The 24,281-nt window shown below is 38.7% G+C and overlaps 1 protein-coding gene across 2 annotated transcripts in view; it reads left to right on the forward strand.

The window, feature by feature from the left end:
* The window catches only part of Mtmr1 (myotubularin related protein 1), an 89,944-nt gene that overhangs the window by 57,299 nt on the left and 8,364 nt on the right, over positions 1-24,281 (forward strand). For both annotated transcript variants that reach the window (XM_059250256.1, XM_059250257.1), the window contains 3 exons: positions 5,010-5,102; positions 10,620-10,733; positions 13,679-13,855. In XM_059250256.1, the coding sequence (XP_059106239.1) occupies positions 5,010-5,102; positions 10,620-10,733; positions 13,679-13,855 (384 nt within the window). The remainder of the gene's footprint in view (positions 1-5,009; positions 5,103-10,619; positions 10,734-13,678; positions 13,856-24,281) is intronic.

The raw sequence follows: 24,281 nt of genomic DNA on the forward strand, positions 1-24,281 counted from the left end.
ACATAAATAAAAATAGATAAACCTTTAAAGTAAAATAGAAACGGTCTCCCAAAACAGTCATCACCACAGCAAAACTAAACACCTACCCCACCAAATGAAAATAAGGTAATACTCTAAGAGGTTTTTTTGTGTGTGTTGGGGGTCCTTTGCGACAGGGTCTTGCTATCCAGCCCTGTCTGGTCTGAAACTCACTATGCATTGTGTGATATTTTGGATTACATTCTGATGCTCCCAAGACTACCAATAAAAATTTGCCTTTAATCAGAGGACAGAGCTAACTACTAGCTGACCAATGTTAACCATAAAGCTTTTGGAAGACTGAGGACAGATAGACAGGAAGTAGTAGTGTGTGGGTTAGAGAGGGTCTCAGCCTTTTTTGGATCAAGGAATGTGTGTGTATGTGAGAGGTTTATCCCATCTGAATCTGTCTTATTTTGAATCTATTGCTTTAAACTGCAATGTGGCTAGGATAGACACATGAGAAATGAAGTAGAAAGCTGTTTTTGTCTTCATTATTGTGTGTTTTGAAGCCGTTTTTAAACTCTTTTAGGCCTTATGGAAATTTGAGAGCCCCACATTGGTATGACATATGTAGTTATATGTTTGCTCTGGTCCCACCAAGGCTTTGCAGTCCCATGACCCGCTTATAAAATAATCACTCAGAAGCTTATATTAATTACTTCTTGGCCATTAGCTCAGGCTTATTACTGACTATCTCTTACACTTAAAATAACCCATAATTCTTATTTATATTTCGCCATGTGGCTTGGTACCTTTTCTCAATTCTGCCTTGTCATATTTATGGTGGTATTGTATTCCCCAAAATATTGTATACCTTAATAAACTTATCTGGGGTCAGAGACAGAACAGCCACTAGATATAAAGGCTAGAAAATGGTGGCACTCACACCTTTAATCCTAGCACTCCAGAGGTAGAAATCCTCTGGATCTCTGTGAGTTCAAGGCCACATTGGAAACGGCCAGGCATGGTGACACATGCCTTTAATCCCAGAAAGCGAGCCTTTAATCCCAGGGAGTGATGGCAAAAACAGAAAGATATATAAGGCGTAGAGACCAGAAACTAGAAGCATTTGGCTGGTTAAGCTTTCAGGCTTTCGAGTAGCACAGTTCAGCTGAGAGCCATTTGGATATGAGGACACAGAGGCTTCCAGTCTGAGGAAACAAGATCAGCTGAGAAGTTGGCCAGGTGAGGTTAGCTGTGGCTTGTTCTGTCTCTCTGATCTTCTAGTGTTCACCCCAATACCTGGCCCAGGTTTGATTTTATTAATAAGACCATCTAAGATTTCTGCTACACATATTGCTTCCTCTGTGTCTGGCTGCCGACTCCTGACTCAGCTGTAGCTAGAGTTTTCCTGCCTGGCCCACAGTCAGGACAAATCTCTCTCACCCGCCAGTCCCACACCGCTCAGACCCGACCAAGTAAACACAGAGACTTATATTGGTTACAAACTGTATGGCTGTGGCAGGCTTCTTGCTAACTGTTCTTACAGCTTAAATTAATCCATTTCCATTAATCTATACCTTGCCACATGGTTTGTGGCTTACCAGCATCTTCACATGTTGTTTCTCGTCGCGGCGGCTGGCAGTGTCTCTCTGACTCAGACTTCCACTTTCCAGCTTTATTCTCCTCCTTGTCCCGCCTACACTTCCTGCCTGGCCACTGGCCAATCAGTGATTTATTTATTGACCAATCAGCAACATACAGACCATCGCACAGCACTCAGCACTCCTCTTCCCAGAATTCTCCTCGTCTCTCACCCCGCCTATACTTCCTGCCTGGCTACTGGCCAATCAGCATTTTATTTATCAACTAATCAGAGCAACACATTCACAGCATACAGAATGACATCCCATAGCATATACACAATGTGTTTTGATTTTGCCCATTCCTTCTTACCTCCATCCAACTCCTCTTGGGACCCAACACCCTTGTTGTTAGATGCTGCCTTACTTGGTCATTCCCTTGTGTTTGTGTCCTTCCAGGTGGCAGTTTCATTGATGATTTTTCAAGCTTTCTATGTGGGGATTGAATAATCTGCTTCATAATCATTCCTTTCTTATCCTTTTGCTCATTTGAAGCTTATTTTAGAATGCTCTGTTTGGATGTCTTTTTATTCATTGAACTTTCAGTACTTCTAGCATATCTCTTTATATGATCAGGAATGTTACATTTAACTATGAATGCATTGATATAAAATATCAAAGATATGAAGTGTGATTCTGGACTTGCTTGAGGAAGGACACTTCCCCATTACCATTTAAAGAGTGAGATCTTGGGTTCTCAAAGTCGTGTAAATATGGATAGCACTTATAGGGTCTTAACCAATGTTTTCATTCTCAGACTTACTGACATTTTTTATTATTTGTGTGTATGATGTGTTCATGTGTGTGGATATATAGAGTTCAGACATTAACATCAAGATTTCTTTGTCTGTCATTTTCCACCTTTGAGACAGGTTTCTCACTGAACCTGAACCTTACCATGTAGCTAGAGTTTTCCTGCCTGGCCCACAGTCAGGACAAATCTCTCTCACCTGCCAGTCCCGTAGCCGCTCAGACCAAGTAAACACAGAGACTTATATTGCTTACAAACTGTATGGCCCGTGGCAGGCTTCTTGCTAACTGTTCTTACAGCTTAAATTAATCCATTTCTATAAATCTATACCTTGCCACGTGGCTCGTGGCTTACCGGCATCTTCACATGCTGTTTGTCATCTTGGCAGCTGGCAGTGTCTCTCTGACTCAGCCTTCCACTTCCCAGCTTTATTCTCCTCCTTGTCCCGCCTACACTCCTGCCTAGCCAATGGCCAATCAGTGTTTTATTTATTGACTAATCAGCAACACATTTGCCATACAGAACATCCCACAGCACTTCCCCCCTTTTTTTTTTTCAAAAAGGAAGGTTTTAACCTTAACAAAGTAAAATTACATCTAATTTGGGAATTTGGGTGTAGCTTCTCTTACTACTTCCTGCTGGAGGGGGGTGCTGTATCTTATGGGGACACAAAGAAAATTTTAGGATTATGGAGTAGTCCATGAGGGTGTATTGTCTGAGCCAGTCGCCTTGAAACGGTTGTGGATGTTGGATCATCTGGGCCATGGTGTCATCAGAGACCTTTCAGGAGGCCTTGGCTGGTCAAACCTGATGTATCTTAATCTAGAACAAATCCATAGCCTTTGGCTTTCTGTGGGAACAAAAGCAGAGACTCTTTTCCAAAGCAACATATCCTTATATCCAAATTTTGAAGTCAAGGTACCTTTAAAATATACATTTTGGCATAACTCAACAGCTTTTACAATCAAATGTTTTTCTGCAGTTAAAAATCCCAAAGACAACACAATCCAGATTCTCTGTGTAATATTCATCTTCACATGGCTTATTTTTTATATTAATTTTACTGTCTCTTCAAAGACTTTATTTTTTAAAACTATGTATTTGTTTCTATAACTGTATATATCACCTTTTTTGTCTCTTTCAAGCCTACGTATATTTTACACATATTGTAAACTGTTACATCTGAATCTGTCTTATTGTGAATCTATTGCTTTAAACTGCAGCAGCTGTGGCTGCTGGCTCTGCCCACCTCAGCTTCCCAACATGGTGGTGGTTTACCGCCAGCTCTGGGAGCTATCATGGGTCTATGCTTTTATCCAAGCAGCGTGTAGCCCAGAAACCTCTTTTTTTGTTTTGTACTAGCAAAGGCTAAATCCACCAAGCAGCTTAATGTGCCACTTGCAGAGGCCCCATTCCCACCATAGGGCAGGTCGAGCACGCATGCTAGGAACCCGCCAGTAGCTCAAACCAGCAGCTGCCGCTCATTTGAGAGAAACAATTAGGAAGCTGTTTTTAGCTCCGTTTTAGAATCTTTTTTCTCAGTTTTTAGGTGGAAACTTTTGCCACCACGTTGGGCACCATTTGTAGGTAGAGTTTTCCTCCCTGGCCCACAGTCAGGACAAATTTCTCTCACCTGCCAGACCAAGTAAACACAGAGACTTATATTGGTTACAAACTGTATGGCCTGTGGCACGCTACTTGCTAACTGTTCTTACAGCTTAAATTAATCCATTTCTATAAATCTATACCATGCCATGTGGCTCGTGGCTTACCAGCATCTTCACATGCTGTTTGTCATCTTGGCAGCTGGCAGTATCTCTCTGACTCAGCCTTCCACTTCCCAGCTTTATTCTCCTCCTTGTCCTGCCTATACTTCCTGCCTAGCCACTGGCCAATCAGTGATTTATTTATTGACCAATCAGCAACACACTTGACATACAGACCATCCCACAGCATTACCATTTATCCTAGATTGGTCATCAAGACTCTGAGGTCTTCCTGTCTGTGCCACCCACTATTGAGGTTCCAGGCATGTGCCACCATAACTAGCTTTTTCATGGGTGCTAGGGTTCTAAGCTCAGTTCCTCTGCTTGAGCAGAAAGCACTTTCCACACTGAGCCATCTCTTTAGCCCCCTTCCTGACATTTCTGAACTATATCCTACTTTGTGAACTCCTAATTAGGCCTCCTACAGAGGTATAGTAGTGGCCCTTGATCCCATCATTTGAACTGAAAGGTTTGCTAGCCAGTTCTCCATCTTTCTTGGTATCAACTATATTAAAGTGAAATTATAAAGCCATCACCATGTAAACATGGAGTAAACTGAAATATTATTTCCTAAAAGAAATGAAAATCCATTTAGTTTAATGAATTCTTATAATTATGTTGTCATTTTTTTTAAGTCATACAAAGTAGCGATTTTTGTTGTGGCATTTTCATACTATGTACCATTATGCTCCAGTGTGCTAATTCATCCTTCTTACAAACAATCTTGAGTGCCCATGATAAGCAGGAATTCTTGTAGGCATGATAAGACATGACTGGGCAAATTAAGTGACTTTTGAGAGGACCATAACACACATAAACACACACACACACACACACACACACACACACACACACACACACAAAAGATAATCTTTTGCTTCTTTCCAGAGAGTGGGCCATGGTGATGACAACCATGCAGATGCTGACCGATCACCTATATTTCTTCAGTTTATTGATTGTGTTTGGCAGATGACAAGACAAGTAAGAGATTTCAAGTATATTTCTGACCTGTTATAGTCTTCGATTTAAATATATTTCATAGTTGAAAATTAAATTTCCATTGCTATTTCATTCAAAATGAGGGTGTATATGTGTTAAAAATTGTTCCTTCTATTACTCAATACAGTTTGAGTATTCTCAAACAGAATTCTCATTCACTTAAAGATATGAACATACAAGTAGAAACAGTTTTCTTCTGCCAATGGTTTTGGTCAATCCTTTTATCCACTAACTGTGCAAATCAAGGCCCAAATCCACAGTTAAGTCTGCTTCTACCTTTTCCCCTTTGTCAGTCCTCTGCTGAGCACTTACTCTAGGATTTTATCCCACCTTAGAACTGTTATATAAATGTGTCATTCCATGGCATCTGAGAATCTTCATACTCTGCTCCAGGCCATAGCCCTTCACACACCAGAGTCACTGAGATAAATGAGTATCTAAGAGCCAATAACAGAGAGAAAGCTTGGGAGCTTTTTGTCCTAAGTTGTGGTTTTAGCTTTGTAACTGAACAGGGCTCTGGTAAGCAAGAAAAATATACAGGGATTCCCCATTCCTTGAATTAATCAGGCCCTGCAGCTTCACTTTAAATAGGGCCCATTCAGATATTCCCTAATCTCTAACATCCAAGCCTGAGATTAGAATCTTAGCGTTGGGATAGGAGACTGTGCCAGACACATGAACTTGGACCCAGAAAGGAGAGAAAAGGCAGAGCAGTTTTTCCCACTGTGTGCTGTTCTGCCTGGCTTGAGTGGGAGTACGTTGGAGACAGAACCAGGGCCTGTTCCTGTGCATCTGTGAGAAACTCCTGGCCATCTTCAAGGCTCCTCCAAATGCCTTGATTTTCATGTTGGATGCTCCTAAAAGCCTTTTCAAAATTCTCAGAGGACATTTATCTCCTCACTGTGGAAAGCTATGAATTATCATCCTTGTTTGCTCACTGTGGGCTACTATTACTGGTAGAAATGTGTTGGGATGACAAAATTCTCTGCTGCCATCATGGTATAGACTACTTCCCAGCAGCATCCCCTGGGAACTTAGTGGCCATACCAACTCTAGACTCACTACAGACCTGTTGATGCTCAAAAGTAGAGCCAACACTCTGGGGTTCCCAAGCCCTCCAGGCACTTCTGATGTTTGCGGGCACAGTGTTGCTTGAATTTTAAATGGACTTATAATAAAATCCTGGAGCCAGATATTGGGGTAAATGCTGAAAGATCAGAGAGACAAAGGAACAAGCCACTGCCACATCTCACTTCGCCAACTCCATGAGTCCTCTGACTTAATGCCTCTGAGTCCTCAGCCAGAAGGCTTACTCAGCTGAAAGGGATCCACCCGAAAAGGCTCTCAGCTGAGAAGGGCTTCAGCTGAAAGGCCTCAGGCAAAAAGCTTCAACCGAAAAAGGGGCTTTAGTTCCTGTCTCCTCACACCTTATATACCTTTCTCCACCCAACCATATTACTTCCTTCCTAGGGATGGGATTTAAGGTATGTGTGCTTCCCAAATACTGGTAGCAGAGTCATGAGATCGCAAGTACTGGGATTAAAGGTGTGTGCCACCACTGCCTGGCTCTGTTTTCTCTCCTAGACTGAATCAATCTCATGTACTCCAGGGTGGTGTTTAACTCACAGAGATCCATCTGGTGTGCTAGGTTTAAAGGTGTGTGCCACCACTGCCTGACCTCTATGTTTAATTTAGTGGCTTGTTCTGTTCTCTGATCTTCAGGTAAATTTTATTAGGGTACACAATATATCACCCCAGCACACTGCTAGACCAGCCCAGCTGGACCTTGAATCAGCACATGAATCTGTGGTGATATTGTGTTCCTCAATATAGTGGACCCTAATAAACTTGTCTGGGGGTCAGAGAACAGAACAGCCACGATATTAAACATAGAGGTTAGGCAATGGTAGCACACATGCCTTTAATCCTACCATTTGGAAGGCAGAGATCCATCCGGATTCAAAGCCACACTGGAAACAGCCAGGCATGGTGACTCACACCTTTAATCCCAGGAAGTGATGGCAGAAAGCAGAAAGGTATATAGAGCCTGGTTAAGCTTTTAGGCTTTTGAGCAGCAGTTCAGCTGAGATTCATTCTGGATGAGGACTCAGAGGCTTCCAGTCTGAGGAAATAGGATCAGCTAAGGAATGATTTTTACATGGAGCAAGCTAGTAACATATGTTTCCATGTAATATGATTTGTTTATTTTTCATTTGCTTACTGCAAATTGAGTTAAATCAGTATAAAGTCAGAAAAAAACTCAATTGGCAAGGTGAGGTGGCTGTGGCTCATTCTGCTTCTCTAATCTTCCAGCATTCACTCCAATACCTGGCTCCGGGTTTGTTTTTATTAATAAGACCTTTTAAGATTCATGCTACATGAACCCCCTGGGGTTCTTATTAAAATATCAGAATGTGAGTCAGTGACTGTATCCTGAAGTTTGCAGAGCTGCTTTTTTGATGCTATGAGTTCACAGACTGTGGCAAGGGTCTAGGATCAGCCCTACCTTTCAAAAATGAGAAACAAGGGGAAAGGATTTGGAATAGATCTTACAGGCCATCACCTGGAACAGGCTCTTACCTTTAGACTTAGCATCAGCAAGCTGACAGGCATCTTAATTTAACTGAGTTCCATGTCATAGAGGATTAAAAATAGTAGGTCTGAGGAGAGCATGCCCAAGTGAAAGGTAACAGAAACGACAGGCTGAGAAGGCCTAGATGCTGGATGGAAGTCCTTCTGTTTATGGTATCCTACTAATAACAAAACTCAATGGTTGTTCCATTCAATAAAAGAAAGCATGAAACACATTTAAGAAAAATTACCTTAAAATTTAAATGGAAAAAGTGATAACCATCTCATGGATATGAACTAGCTCATTTTCCCCAAATGCTTCTGAACATGCACATTGGCATGCATATGTGTGTCTATCCTTTCAAATTGACCTCCATTTCTCATACTGATTAGTGCTTATTTTTACCTCAAATCTGTTATTTTGTGCTGCTTATTGGTTTTTAAGAAAGAAAATAAGGGGTTTGGGTGGAATAGTTCAGGGGCTTCTCACAACTCTCTGATTCTGTTCATTAAATGTGTGTGTGTAATTTTCCTTAAAATAACATTCGTACCTAAGGAGAGGAGATAAGTGGTAAGGGTTTAGCTATAATTCAAAAAATGATTTTTACATGGAGCAAACTAGTAACATATGTTTCCATGTAATATGATTTGTTTATTTTTCATTTGCTTACTGCAAATTGAGTTAAATCAGTATAAAGTCAGAAAAAAACTCAATACAATGAGCTGTTTTGTGTATTGACAAACTATTACAAAAGGAACTAGGGAAAATGCTTGAGGTATTCTTTAGCATCTCAGAAACTTTGTAGAGCATCTATAGTTTAAAGGATAACTCTCGATTCTTTTGTTCCTCAAAAAGTATAGAATTTCAGTGTATATTATGATAGATTTTTGAGACTACATTTTAGGTAAATTATATAGTCTCTGGATGATGACAAGAAAACAAACTACAGCTTGTAGAAACAATCTTCTGTTTGCAATTCCCTGGTACTACCACTGTCCCTACTGAACTGTATTCTGAATTATTTACGGCAACAGTGCTCTTTGAGCAATAATTATCTTGACCCAGCCACCCAGCAGGTATAGATGAACTGAGCCTTGCCTATTTTGTCCTCCCACACCTGGCACCCAGTAGGCTATACTAAAGCTTGTAGTTATTGAACACACCTACTCAATCTTCCAGATCCGTAATATAGACTTCTAGAATAAATATGAATATTCAGTGTCTCCATTGGCTCAGGCTACTATCCTATGTACTAGTCTAACAACAGTTAGGAAACCTGTGTCAGTGATCTTGGTTGTCACTCAAGAGATGTTAAGATTAGACATCATAGTATGCAAGCATCACTCTGACTGGATACTATAAATTGTTTGTTTTTACAGTACTAGGGGGATTGAATCAGAGCCTTGCCCTAGACAAGTGTTTCATAACTGAAATACTTGCTCCCTGCCTAAGAATAGGTCTTTAGTGTAAACTGACTTGATGCGAATATGATAGGTACTTCTGTTTATTTGCTTTTGTTACAGCTTCCTTTGCTTCATTCAACAGAGTATATTTCAGTGTTTTAAATTACAACTTTGGCACATGGCAGGCACTCAGTACAGGCCTGCTGCTGAGATTGTTATTATTTCCAGATGTCTCATGGGTGCTAAATGGCTGTTACTGGCTGGAATCTGTTGGCAGTGCTAATAATCTGAATTTCACTGAAATTCTGAAAAACCACATTATGAATTGCCTAAAACAATTTAGGTGACCATGTGGTTTTTCTTCTTTAATATGTTAATATGACTAAATATTGTAATTGATGCTGTAGGATGTTCTGTATGGCAAATGTGTTGCTCTGATTGGTTAGTAAATAAAACACTGATTGGCCAGTAGTCAGGCAGGAGGAAGTATAGGCGGGACAAGGAGGAGAATAAAGCTGGAAATTGGAAGGCTGAGTCAGAGACACTGCCAGCCGCCACGATGACAAGCAGCATGTGAAGATGCTGGTAAGCCACGAGCCACGTGGCAAGGTATAGATTTATGGAAATGGATTAATTTAAGCTGTAAGAACAGTTAGCAAGAAGCCTGCCGCGGGCCATACAGTTTGTAAGCAATGTAAGTCTCTGTGTTTACTTGGTTGGGTCTGAGCGGCTGTGGGACTGGCAGGTGAGAGAGATTTGTCCTGACTGTGGGCCGGCAGGAAAACTCTAGCTACAAATTGATTTTTTTGTACCAGTTATTTTTCACTGTGAAACCAGCCTTACATTCCTAGGATAAACCAGACTTGGTCATGTAATATTACGTTTTTTTTGTACTACTAGATTCAGTTTGTTTACACATTGGTGATGATTTAGAAGTATGAGCTCATGGGGTTGTATTTGTGGGAGAGTTCTTAAGTATGAATAGTCTCTAACACATATATAGAGCTAGTCACATATTCTGTTCCTCTTGAATCACTTTTGATAAATGTTGAACCTGGAGAGCTCCTCCTCACTCTGTGGCCTGCAATGTGCCTCCAGGCAGAAAGCAGGTCCAATAATAGTGCTTTCCTCATTGACTTGTCTTCTCTCAAGGGCCACAGTTCCATGTTGCCTACTGCCAGTATCTAAAAGACATTTGTTTTGTGTATTTTATCCATCTGTCTAGTTCTTTCTGGCAGAAGGGTAACTCTGGGCTTTGTTCTACCCTGTGAGAAACTGGAAACTACCTAGTTTTTTGGTTACTGAAGAGCACAACAAATTTTGTTGGTTATAGTTGTTTCTTAAATAGATGTATCAGCTCAGACTTGAAATTCTCAATTAGTTAATTTTGCATGTACCGTTTGCTATTTAATCTGGCCATATACCATATTGTAGTCCATCTCTTTCTTTCACAAATAAGTAATATGATTTTGTTTTAGAAATCAAACTTCAAGACTAAACTTTATTTTTTTCTCTTCATTTAAGTTCCCTTCAGCATTTGAGTTTAATGAATTATTCTTGATTACAATTTTGGATCACCTCTATAGCTGTCTTTTTGGAACCTTCTTGTGTAACTGTGAACAACAGCGCATCAAAGAGGTAAGTATATTTACTTCCCCTATTCCTCAGGCACCTGTCCTAGTAAGGTCTACCAGAAGGGGGCCTGAATGGAGTGAGGACTTGGCTCCTGATCCTACTGCTGCTTGGAAATGGTGCAGAGTAGTAGGAGAGATGCCCTAGATGCTTTTCCAAGGTTTTGGCAGTCTGAGCATAGGTGTTTAATACTTGTAGAAGCAGGAACTCAACAAGCCCACAGCTCTCTAAGGTGTAGGACAAAATCCATACTTCCATAGCTCAGTTTGATAGAACCCTGTTAACTGTTTAAAAAAGATTTTAATTTATTTTTATTTTATATGTATAAGTATGGTGCCCTAGGGAGCCAGAAAAGAGCATCAGATTCCCTAGAGCTAGAGTTCTAGACAGGATAAGCCACCATGTGGGTGCATGGAACCAAACCTCCAGGTCCTCTCTTAGAGTGGCAAGTGTTTTTAACAGCTGAGCCATCTTTCTAGCCCTTCTGTTAACTTCTTAATTTTAAAAAGGGGGCATTAAATAGTAAATATAATGGCATGTGAACCAAATATCAATAAAGATGTTTAAAATAAAACAAAGGAAACCCACAACTGCAGAATGAAATCTATGAACTGTATCTTTACCAATTTTTATAAAATAGGGAGTACAAGATTTATTTTTCATTTCTTTGAAAAGAACTCAACATAGATTACAAAACACAAAATTTACTCATCTGAAGTATACAGTTCAGTACAATCTGATATTTAATTTCATAAATATTTCTATTACCAGTTATTTCCCATCCACCCAGCACCTAGAAACCACTAACTTGTCTATTCTGGACATTTCCTATAAATGGACTCATACAATAGGTACATATTTGGGAGTGACCTTCTTTACCTAGTATAAAAATTTCAAGTTTCATTCGGATGCCAGCATATTCCTTTTTATGGTTAAGCAATATTACTTTATGTGAATAGAGCACATTTTGTGTGTCCATTCATCAGTTGATAGATATTTCAATTTTTTTTTCTTTTTGTGGCTCTTTTGAATAATGTTGCTATAAGCATTCATGTACAAATTCCATTTCTATGCTGTCTTTTCTCTCAGGTATGTGCCTAAGAATGGAGTTGCTGGATCATGCAGTGACTCTGATTGTCCTTTTGTAGAACCCCCATTATTTTCCAAAGCAATTGCACCAATTTGCATCCTTAGTAAAAATATTCTACAAGTTTTAGTCTCCCCACATTTGCTGATACTTACTATCTTTCTTTTCAAAAAAATAACCATACTAGTAGATAGTGTGATGTAGTTTTTTGTTTACATTTCCCTAATGATAAATGATGTTGGGCATCTTCTCATGTGCTCATTTGACATTTATTTGTTTTCTGTGGGAAATATCTCTTCAGTTCTTTGCCCATTTTTCAATTAGGTTATTTGTCTTAAAAAAATCTTGGCTTGTCAGTTCTTTATACATTTTTATATACAAGTCACTTTTATATGATTTATGAATGTTTTTCTCTCATCTGTGGGGTTTTCCACTGTCTTCATAGTATACTTTGAAGCACAAAAGTGTTTAACTTTGATGACATCTGATTTTTTTGTGTTGTTTGTTCTTTTGTTATCACAGCTAAGACAACATTGCTCAAGCCAAGGCCACCAAGATTTGATCCTGTTTTTCTTCTGAAAATGTTATAGTTTTAGCTCTTACATTTAGGTCTATGATCCACTAAAAGTTATTATTTGTGCATAGCATACACAAAAATTCCAACTCTATTCCTTTATGTTGGCTGTCTAGTTGTCACAGTACTGTTTCTTGAAAAGACTGTTTTTCCCCCCATGGAATTGAGTTATCCTTGTTGAAAATCAGTTGAATGAAGCTGTGCATGGTAATGCATGCCTTTAATCCCAAAACTTGGAAGGAAGAGGCAGGTGAATCTCTGAGTTCAAGGCTAGCCTGGCCTACCAGAATGAGTTCTAGGACAGTCAGGGCTACTCAGAGAAACCCTGTCTCAAAAAACAAAACAAAACAAAAAATCAGTTGACTGTAAATGTTGCATGAATTAATTTCTGTACTCTATCTGTTTCATTGACCTGTATGTCTGTTTTTATACTAGCAACAGTGTTATTTATTATTATAGAAATCATGAGTCTTCCCACATCTTCCTTTTTCAAGATTACTTTGGCCACTCTGGATCCTTTGAATTGTTAGTAATGTTTCTTTTATAAATAACATATATAAATAATGAAGTAGTCATAATTCTATGAGAATCCTGTAGGTTTATAGTTCCTGTGAAAAATATACCTCATAGAGAGTAGGCAGTCCCATGAGCTCCAGAATGGTAGAACATTTACTTGGTTTTACTTTTTATTCATGTGACTTTTTCAACTTTTAATCCATTGTTTAATGGTTATCTGCCCCACTGTAACCACACATTTGGTTGTTTTTATTCAGATGAACAAATCGAATTGTTACAACATTTCTAAAGTATATACTGTAAAATTGAAAGGGAGATATAACGTGATGGAAATATAAAGCTTTTCCAACCTGCCACCATGGTGTTTTCCTGCAGATAGCCATGCCATTGCAGGGGATGCTAAATCCAAATTTGACTCACATTTCTGAATATGAAGAGTCACAAAAATAAACATCAATCAATCCAGAATAAAACATCTATTTGTTACTGATGATCCTGCTTATCCTGTAGAAGCTAGAAAGTTCTTATTCCACCTTCTTACAGATACAGTTACCATATATTGCCTAACTTCAACACCATGTTTTCCTGGGACAGCTCAAATGTCATATGTAGCACGAGGCTGTGCATAGCTTGAGGGGTGGACCTTAGTGAATGTGCATAGATTTTTCAGTGTTTGAATTCACTTCATTATCTAAATTCTTCCCTTCATGAAATATTAATCCTTGAGGCTATGGAGAAGAACTTATTTCAATGTACTGCTCTTTTCTTTTTTAGGATATATATACAAAGACTATATCTTTATGGTCTTATGTCAATAGCCAGCTAGATGAATTTTCAAATCCCTTCTTTGTTAATTATGAGAACCATGTATTATATCCTGTTGCTAGTATGAGTCACTTGGAATTGTGGGTAAATTATTACGTACGATGGAATCCACGGATGAGACCACAGGTAATTTTCTGTTCTTCTTTTCATAAGAGTATGTCTTTCTTTCAAAATAAAGTTAGTGTTATAAAAATGTGTATATAGTAGATACCGACATATTGAATGTCTTTTGCCCATAGAATTCAAGGTTCCATCTTTTGTGTTCCCATTCCAGGAGGTTCCTCACATACCAACCCTGATACCACTTGCTGAGTTAGAGTTCAAACACTTACATGTCTGCCTTATACTAGCAAAATGGTAGAAAGTATCATCTCTTGCTCTGTTTGGTTATGGATCTTATAAATTGCAGGGAGGTATTATGGGTGGCACAGTACCTCCCTTCGCTAGTGTAGATATGGAGGCAGTGAAGGCCTGTGAAAAATGCTCTGAGGTTCACTTAGAATGTAATAGAAAGAGGGTGTGTGATGAGTTGTAGATCAGGTACAGCTTGAAAAAGGAGTAAGTTTCCCCACCCAGCTACATTATTTCACAATAAAGTAACATTTTTTGAAATTGAAAAAAAAAGGTACAGTGCCCAATAGAGGCCAGTCAACCAAGCCTCTCACTGTAGACAAAATTCTAAATTGTCTTATTAAATAAAACTCATGGAGTCAAATATAGGGGTGAAAGCCTTAGATCAGAGAAGTAGGGAAAGCCACCAGCCAACCTTACCTCACCAACTCTGCATCTCCCAAATGCATGTTACTTCCTTTCTACCACACCTTTTTTGCCTTGCTGTTCTGCCCTCTCATTGGTTATCTTAGCCCAGCTACCTCTCTTCCTCTTCCTATACAGCTCTGTCACTTTCTGTCTATCTGTACAGGCCTCAAGACTGCTATGGTTGGTACTAGGATTAAAGGCATGTGTCATCATACTTGGCTCTGTTCCCTAGTGTGGCCTTCAAAACACAGAGATTCTGCCTGCTAAGGGATTAAGGGTGTGTGCTGCCTGACTTCTTGTTTACTTAAAATGGCTGGCCTTTTCCCCTGATCTCCAGACAAGCTTTATTTATTACCATACAAATAAAATATCACCACATTTCAGCACAAATAAAATATCACCATATTTCTCCCTTCTAATAAAAAGAAAAAAAGAAAAAAAGTTATAACTAATATAAGAGAAACTATATAAAATAAGTACAATAACTATAATCAATATATACAAGCAATAAATACATCAACATTGTCTACTCCATTTGCATTGAGAAATTCAGAGAAAATATTCCATTATCTATCCTATTTTGGTGAGTCCAAAATGTACCTAATTCACTTTCTATCCTATCTTGTATTACTAACAGAAAACTATCTTATAATGTCTTTCAAACTTATACACTTGAAACCTCCTTAGTGAGTTTCTTTTCTGAATTTCTTAACCAGTAAAATTGTTATTACAACTATCTAATCTTCAACTCCCTCAGAGACCCAAAAAGGAAATAATATTACCTAGTAAAACAGGAAGTACAAACAAGCAACTTCCAAAAAAAATGTGACTTGACAGAAACAGCCAGCTGCCTGGACAGTCACCCAAGGTTTCTCTGCAATGTTGGGGCATTGCCTTCAGCCTAAAGTCTTAGCATATCTGACAGACTCATTTGTGAAACAGGATGTACACAAGGTCTACAGTTTAACCTCACATTGGGTGTGAAAATTCCATGTACCAGATAAACTTGAATTCCACTAGTGTCCTATCATGATTCAGCATTTTAAATTCTGGAAATTGCTGATGTTTTTGGGATTTGGCTGCCCATTCTTATTGGCTTGTGGGTGGCTTCAACTCTTTTATTAAATGCCAGTCTACCATTGAGAGGTTAGACTCCATCAGCCTAGTTACTCTTTTAAGAATAACTGTTTCAGGTACTGTTCCACTGCATGCCAGATGCCAGTGGTCTACTGCCTGTTCAGCTGCCTTCAAAGAAAGGGGCACTGTACCTTTTCTGGATTGTAAAAGTCACTTCAGCAATGGTGTCATATTGTCCTGGCCTCAGAATGCCTGTTGCCAAAGCTACAACCACACTTGTCTTGGCAAGGATTGGTAGTCCTTTGTTTTGTGTCCTGTTTGTCAAATTTGGATAGCATACTGTCAGTAGTCGATACGAGGGCAGTTTGTTGCCCAGTGGCTAACTTTTGTCACAATGAAAGTTAACTCCATATTCAGTTTTATCAATGCCCATATCTTCCCTGAAGTAGATTGGTGCTGCCAGGAGCAGACATGTCTCATAGTCATAAAAAAAGAAAAAAATCTATATTATTAAAACATTTTAAATGCCATATTCTGTAGATCTCTGAAGGGTTTGAAGATGACCTGTCTATCTAAAATATATCTCTGCTTGACCTTGAAAACATACTTAATATGACCACAAGTTAGATTGTAATATGTAACTTCTAACCTGCATTTCTTTATATCCTAATAGTTGATAATAATAACATTCAAAGATTAGCAAATTGCATTACGTTGTGAAATGAATTATATAGGTACAATATACTGAACAAGTAGAAATATATGTACAGCATTTTTAACAATATCAATCTCAAATTTGTATCAATAGATATAATTTGTATACAATATATAAAAATCCAATCCAATGTAAAATATTTAAAACTAGTACTTGTCTTTTAAAAGTAGATTCAATAATCTACCTTTTTTATCTATATCTATATCCTCTCTTTTTTCTTTTTGAGTAGATTCAATAATCTACCCTTTATTCTATAATTTCTATATCTTTTTTTCAGAGTAGATTCAGTAGTCTACCTCTTATCTATATCTTCATATTCTTTTCTTTTCTCCTCTTCTCTTTTCTTTACATTACTTTTTTCTTTTTTTCCTAACAAGAACCTTAAATCTAATCTCCTTTGTTTAGCCTCTCTCCTGACCATTAACAATAACAACTTGTAACCAACCATCCTAAACAATGGCAATTATTCCAAGCCAAAACCCCATTGAAAGACCAAAAACCACCCGCCCCACCTCTTGGGAATATGGACATCGTGTTCTTAAAATTGCTTCCTGCTGCTTGTGGGCAAAGGCATCATTAGGGGATCTTGAAAAGAAAAATTTGGGGTTAATTTTCAAGTTCTGGGAGAGGTAGCTGTATCATTTGTTGTCCATTCTATGCATAATGCCAAAGTGCAGGGCTTATCTCAAGTCCTTGTTTAACTAGTCTGTGAAGCTGGATCATCTCTGGTAGCCATATCAAAATTGTTCTGAGCAGTTTGTAGTCCAAAGCTGATCTTTGGGTGATGTTTGTCAGCTTAGTGGTATTATTATTTTTCATGTGGAATCATCATTGTGGGGCCCCATCATCCTTCTGGAGACTTCAAATTTGCTATTAGGCCTAGTCATGATTCCCTGAAGAAACTGATAGAGACTCCAACACAAAACCATGTACAGGAAGCTAAATGAAGCCTCTTTTCTAGAATTAGTTAGTACTCTATATGACCATTAATATCATAATGAAAGTTTAATATATATATATATATATATATATATATATATATATATATATATATATATTTTAATTCTATAAATTTTGATGAAAATTCATACCTTAAGAAAAATTTAAAGAATCAAAATAGAACTAAAGAATTGAGATTGGTGGCAATAGAATAGTCCCTAAATTTATTGGTTTTCTTCTGTCTCATATCAGATGGCTCTTTCTTCTGATATGATACAGAAATTTCGCATTTTCCTTTTATCAAGCTTTGGTTCAGAAAAGGAGAGAGCCATTCTCCAACTCCAAAGCCAGCTAAAAATTTTAATTGAACTGGGACTACAAAAACACCATTTATGTTAAGTGTCTGTAGAGAAGAGCAGAAGCAAACATTTAGGAAGATTTATGAAATTTTATGTGTGATATACCAATAGGTCAATTTATTCTTTTTCTTGGGACATTTTTTTTCTGGAAGATTTTCCCTTTTTCTTCAGATGTCTCATTTGTCCAGTGTTCTGCAGATATATCAGCCTTCATTCTCATAAAAGAGAAAAACAAAAACCTTACCCCAAGACTAACTTTGTGGAGGTTCCCTTTTGGCAAGTTATAGCTGATTAAATGAGAAGCATTTGTTAGTGGTATAAGTTAGTTTAAATTGAATGGTCATGCTGGTTGATGAACTATCACCTCTTCCAATTAAGATGTCTCCCTTGTTCAAATCAAACCTTTATCAATTTTGATGGTATCTATAGCTTATCTTCTCCTGTAGAAACAGAAGCAAAAGCTCATCCACAACGTAACATATATCCTGGTTTCCATTCTGAGGTCAGCACATCTTTAAAGTATATAGGTTGACTTAATTCTGTAGTTTTTGTCTATTGTCTAATGTCTCTCCACAGCTGTTGTTCCTTTATTAGCATTGAGAAAATTTGAAGTTAGTAGAGCATTATGTAATCTATTTCCGGGGGGTTTTGTTACCCCTTTCTGTTTATTTAGCATATCCTTTAGAGTTCGATTTGGCCTATAAGATTATGTGATATACCTATAATATGCTTTATATTGTAATAAGCAGAAAACTGTTTCATTTTACCAGAGACATATGCTGGAGCATTGTCAGTTTTAATTTGTGCAGGTATACCCATGATGACCATAACTTTTAGCAAATGAGTGATTACAGAATCAGCTTTTTCAGAACTCAAAGCAGTTGCCCATTGAAATCCTGAATACGTATCAATAGTGTGGTGTACATATTTCAGTTTTCCAAATTCTGCAAAGTGGACCATGTCCATCTGCCAGATTTCATGCCTCTGAGTACCCTTTGGGTTACATCCTGCTGGTAATGGTGTCTGATTGTAAAAAAGTACGACATTTCCTTACAATTTTATTGTCTTGTTGCCAGGTTATGGAAAAATCTTTTTTTTAAACTGTTACTATTGACATGATTTTTTTAATGAAATTCTGAGGCCTCCAGCACATTTCCTATCAATAGTTTATCGATCTTGTCATTACCTTGTACTAGCGGTCCTGGCAGACCAGTATGGGATCAGATATGAGTTATATATAAGGGATGCTTCATATTCCTGATTATAACTTGTAACTGAATAAATAGTGAAGTTATTCTGATGCATCAGGGATAAATTCTGCAGTCTCAATATGTAATACCACTCTTTCAGCATAATGAGAGTCAGTAACTATGTTGAGAGGGTCTGAAAAATCCATTAATACCAACAGAATAGCATACAGTTCCGATTTTTGAACTGAATTATTATGACTTTGAACCATTTCAGTTAAATTTTCTGACTTGTAAGCTGCCTTTCCTTGTTTGTTTACATCTGTACAAAATGCAGGTGCTCCACATATGGGTGTTTCCCAAACAATTTGAGGCAGAATCCAATCAGCTCTCTTTATAAGTTCAATTCTATCACTTTTGGGATATTTGCTGTTAATCTCTCCCAAAAAATTACTACAAGCTCTTTGCCAAGGTTCACTTTCTCTTCATTGTTTGTCAATTTCGTCTTTAGTTAAAGGTACAACAATTTCTGCTGGGTCTATTCCTGCTAATTGATAAAGTCTCAGTTTTCCTTTAAAATCAAGCCAGAGATCTTTTCCACATAAGTTTTTAATTTTTTACTCTGTTTACTTGGTAGAAATATCCATTCCACTATAATATCTTCCCTCTGCATTAAAATTCCTGTAGGAGAATGCTTAGAGGGTAAAATAAATTTTGGTGTTTGTTCATTTATAGAAGTTTGCCAAAAAATTGCTTTATGATTTCTCCTGAATTTCCTGTTCTCTGTACTATAGCTGTTCTGTTACCCCAAGCAGCCTGGTTTATTCCAATAGACATTTGGTTATTTAATTGCTCTGAGAAGGGTTTTTTATCTATGATGGCAGAAAATTTCTGAACTGAATTTGCTATGGGGGCCTGCCTGAGGCCCCTCTGGGAGTTTCCCGAGGACAGAGGCAAAGGATTACCTTGTCTGTCCCTTGTTGATCTACATTTGTTTGTCCAGTGTTTTCCCTTACCGCACCTTCTGCATACTCCAGAAGGAAGGGGGCATTCCATTGCCATTGTTTCTTGAAGAAACATTGTTTCTAGGAATGACCTGTTTACAGTCCCTTTTCAAATGACCTTGTTTACCACAACTAAAACATCTGACATTATTTTTCCTCAAAGCTTTTGATATAACCTTTCCTATCCACGTATCATGGTCATGAGACTCAATATTAATTGTATCCTTGATCCAGTTCTCCAAGGGTGCTGATTGTGCCTTTAATGGCCTGATTATTCTTTTGCATGCTGCATTTGCATTCTCAAAAGCCAAAGATTTAATTATTGTCTATCTAGCTTCTGAATTTAGTATCATTCTATTTACTGCTGAAGACAGCCTTTGTAAGAAATCCTTGAATCCTTGATTCTCTAGGGCCCTGTATAACTTTTGTAAGTGATTCAATTTTCTTTTCAACTTCCTCAATTCTGTCCCATGCATTCATGGCTGCCATGTGGCATAGAATTAAAGTTTGGTTATCATATACACATTGTCTTTGTATATCAGCATATTCGTTTTCTCCAAGAAGCTGATCCTGGGAAATTTCCACATGTCTAGTCCTACGTCCCTGTTCTATAGTTTTAGTTTCCTCTTTAAACCAAGTTTTCCTCTGTAAATGTGGACTGGCCTCTAGCACCACTGCAACTAATTCTTTCCAGTACTGAGGTATAATTCTAATATAAGTTGACCACGGGTTTAACATCTGCTTTCCAAATAGAGAATGCATACCATTTGATACTTAAATCTAACATTGCCATTGGGGTCCAGTTTGTTTGAACACAAGCATCTGGCAGTTCCTGTAAGCATACCGGGTAGATTAAAGTCTTGTCTGGTAACCTGAGGCTGATTCTCTGTAACTGTATAATTCAGTCCTGAGCTAAGTTCACCTTTAAATTCTTCTGTCTGAGTCTGAATTTCTCTATAAGTGATTGTAACAGGTTTTCTAAACTCAATTCTGAGTTAGGTTCACCTTTAAATTCTGCTGTTTGGTCTGAATTTCTCTATGATTCATTTTAACAGGTTTTTCTAAAGCTTTTATCTTGGCACTTAAATTGACCAACCTTTTAAATGCTAAAATAAAAATGATCAAACAAATAATATTAATAATTGATGTTATGTACATCCCATCAACATTAATTATCTTCTCATTTAATTGTTCCATTTTCAGGCTGCCCAATGTGTTATCAAACAGAGACTGAGTTTCTTCCATGGTAAAAATGTTTCCCATTTTTTTAATGTGGGAAAAAATTCTCTTTTAACTAATTTCACCCTTTAAGCTATCTTAATTGACTTACCAATTCTGTTGACTGTGTAGAACAGTAGAAATCTGAGAGAATTTCAAAGCAGCTACCTAGTGTATTGGCGGTCCAAAATGGGAATCCAGAAAGAAAGAGAGAGAGAGAGAGAGAGAGAGAGAGAGAGAGAGAGAGAGAGAGAGAGAGCGAGCGCGAGCACCTACTGCCCACCAGGAGAAAAAAAAATCTAAAGAAATTCTGGCCACATTCTCTGGCCTGAGACATGCAACTGGGCCTGAGCTAGGGGCTCTGTAAGCCCACAAGAAGTCTGGCCATGTACAGCATTCAGCTCCAGCAGAGCTGGGGCCTGCAAGGCCACAGGCAAGTGGCTTTTTTGTGAATTTCTGCCCCACACTGGGTGCCAAAATGTAGATGAATTTCTAAATGGTCTTATTAAATAAAAAACATGGAGTCTAATATAGAAGTGAAAGCCTTAGATCAGAGAAATAAGGAAAGCCACCAGCCAACTTTACTTCATCAACTCTGCAGCTTCCAAATGCATGTTACTTCCTGTCTGTCCATGCCTTTATATGCCTTGCTTTTCTGCCCTCTCTTTGGCTCTCTTAGCATAGCTACTTCAGTTCCTCTTCCTACATAGCTGTGTCACTTTCTGTGTGTCTGTACAGCCTTCCAGACCTCTATGGTTGGTACTAGGATTAAAGCCATGTGTCACCATGCTTGGCTCTGTTCCCTAGTGTGGCCTTCAAAACACAGAGATTCTGCCTGCTAAGGGATTAAGGGTGTGTTCTGCTTGACTTCTTGTTTACTTAAAATGGCTGGTCTTTTCCCCCCTGATCTCCAGGCAAGCTTTATTTATTAACATACAAGTAAAATATCACCACATCCCACCTGTTCTGTTCAGTGGCTGAGCTCTTAATGCACATGAAGTACTGCCAGATAGAACTCCTGGAGTGCTCACCTGATTAGCTATATCAGGGTTTTGACCCAGCCTTTCTCCCCACCCTTAATCTTCTCCACTTAGGTAGCCAGGCCTGGTGGGATCTAGATGGAGGCAGCCTTCTCTTGAGATTTTTGTCTTTTCTTGAGTTTAATACTCTGGAGGTTTAAAAGACAGCCAAGAGGAGCATGCTGTTTTTCTTTAACATCACATATTTCAACAGCCAAGGACCAGAAACTTGCCCTCCTCGTCATCTATCCTTCTCACCTGGTGTCTTCACAATCTCCATTTCTTCCCTAAGCCCCAGTAGCTAGGGGAAAGTACAAAGTACTCCTTATTCTTTGTATTTGCCCAGGATGGAACTCCTGGCAGTACCAGCACTTTACTAACTCTTACCTAGACAGTGTACTCAGTTTTAGACTCAGCTGTGGGCTTCAGATTCAGACATGTACATATCTCTTTCCCAGATCTTCTGTTGTCTGACACTGCAGCCCAGGCTGATCGCATGTACCTCATTTTCTGATGCTTTCCTGTTACATTCCATTTGTTTCACATGGCTAGAACTTTCTTCCTCTACATTCTGAGTTACCCTACCATCCTTGGGACCTCAGAAATATTCTCTAGAACTATGTGGTCAGTACTGAGACCAGCATTTGTCATCCTCACAATGCCAGGCTCTAGGTCCAGGCCCTATGTTCTCCATGGCCTACTCCTCTACTGCCCCTTTTCCTCTTCCAGTGCTAGTGACTCCTGAGAGCCCCACAGAAATGTAAGTACAAAGGGCATGGCTGTGCTTCACTGGAATCCAGAATTACTTGTCTTTCTGACCTTATCAGTATTTTTGTACTGTGCTATTTCAGGATCCAATGAACACCTCTTTTTCAGTAAGTAGAATCAAATTTATGAAAAATCTGTTACTGTTTTATTGATTTATGTTATATAAAGGTACATACAGTGGTTTCATTATGACATTTCCATACACAAACATAATGTTCTTTGATTATAATAAGCTATCATTGCCCATTGACCCATTCACCCTTTCCCCCTTCCACAGCCCTAATAGTTCTCCTTTACTTAATATCTTCCCCTTGCCCAGATTTCTCATGTGGCTTAGGAGCCAAAGCTTGTATTCCACTTCCAGCAGCTTCCTCCTGTTGTATATTTCTGTCATGCTTAGGCACCTGACTGAGCAACAGAAAAGTTGAGCTATACCATGTTGGAAACTGACCACTTTATATTACTTAGAAAATGTTATCAAATAGTTGTCTTGATGACTCATGACTAGGCATGTAGAGTGGGAGGAATGTGTTTAATATTAGAGGAATACCCAGTCAGTGTACTCTGGGAACTGAGTGGCTTCTTAGGGACTGCAGGAGTTGCCCTCTGCCCATATTCTGTGCTTAGCAGGTTGCAAACTTGAAGGGTGGTGAAGCTAGGTAGAAAGCATCCTCATGGCTATATAGATTTCTTCTGCTAGTGCTTAGCAACATATCTTCATTGCACATTGCTGGGATAAAGGGGTGCCAGGAACCAAATCATTCATAAAACCTATAGCCTGGAAGAGAGTCTGTCTAAATGCAAAATGCAGACAGTTTCTTATAAAGGTAAGAAAACGTTTCAGTATGGTGAGGGCAATGAGGAGCCATAGCATTGCTGCTGTCTTGCATCTCTTACATTTGACTGAGCATATAATTTCACTTAATGTTCATGACAATCCTACACAAAGAGTGAAAGAAAATGTTAGAAAGAAACCATAACTCACCCAGCATCTTGCTGCCTGGTACATGTTGTCATAAAATGCCTCTGACTGGGGTCAAATTCCATCTTTATCAGTGATTTGCTGCCAGATCTAGAACAAGGTCCTGAACCTCACTGAGCCTTCATAGGGGCATATAAGTATGTCTGTGCCAAGTAGTATCCAGCACCATGATGTCATCCTGGGAAAGTGGCAGGTCAGGGAAGGCAGCATTCTATGTTTTCCCTACACAGTGCTATACAAACGGGAGAACTGAGAAGGCTATCTATGAGCCATAAATTTCTCCTCTAAATACAGCAAACACATATCAAACACATCCTAAATGTGCTGAGCACACAGTGTTTTGGGTGGCAGGCAGAACTTTGGTGTCAGCAAATTCCAGAGGGCCAGGTGGCGTTTGTATGACAAGGCCAGGTATGTGTTCTGAAAGATTGCTTCTCCACTGACAGCATTCAGATGGATGGGAGGGTGGGTGCACTGAAGGCTGTGACTGGGAAATATACAGATAGATGGTGTGGATATAAAATG

Source organism: Peromyscus eremicus, chromosome X (assembly GCF_949786415.1).
Source record: "Peromyscus eremicus chromosome X, PerEre_H2_v1, whole genome shotgun sequence".
NCBI classification, from domain to species: Eukaryota; Metazoa; Chordata; class Mammalia; order Rodentia; family Cricetidae; genus Peromyscus; species Peromyscus eremicus.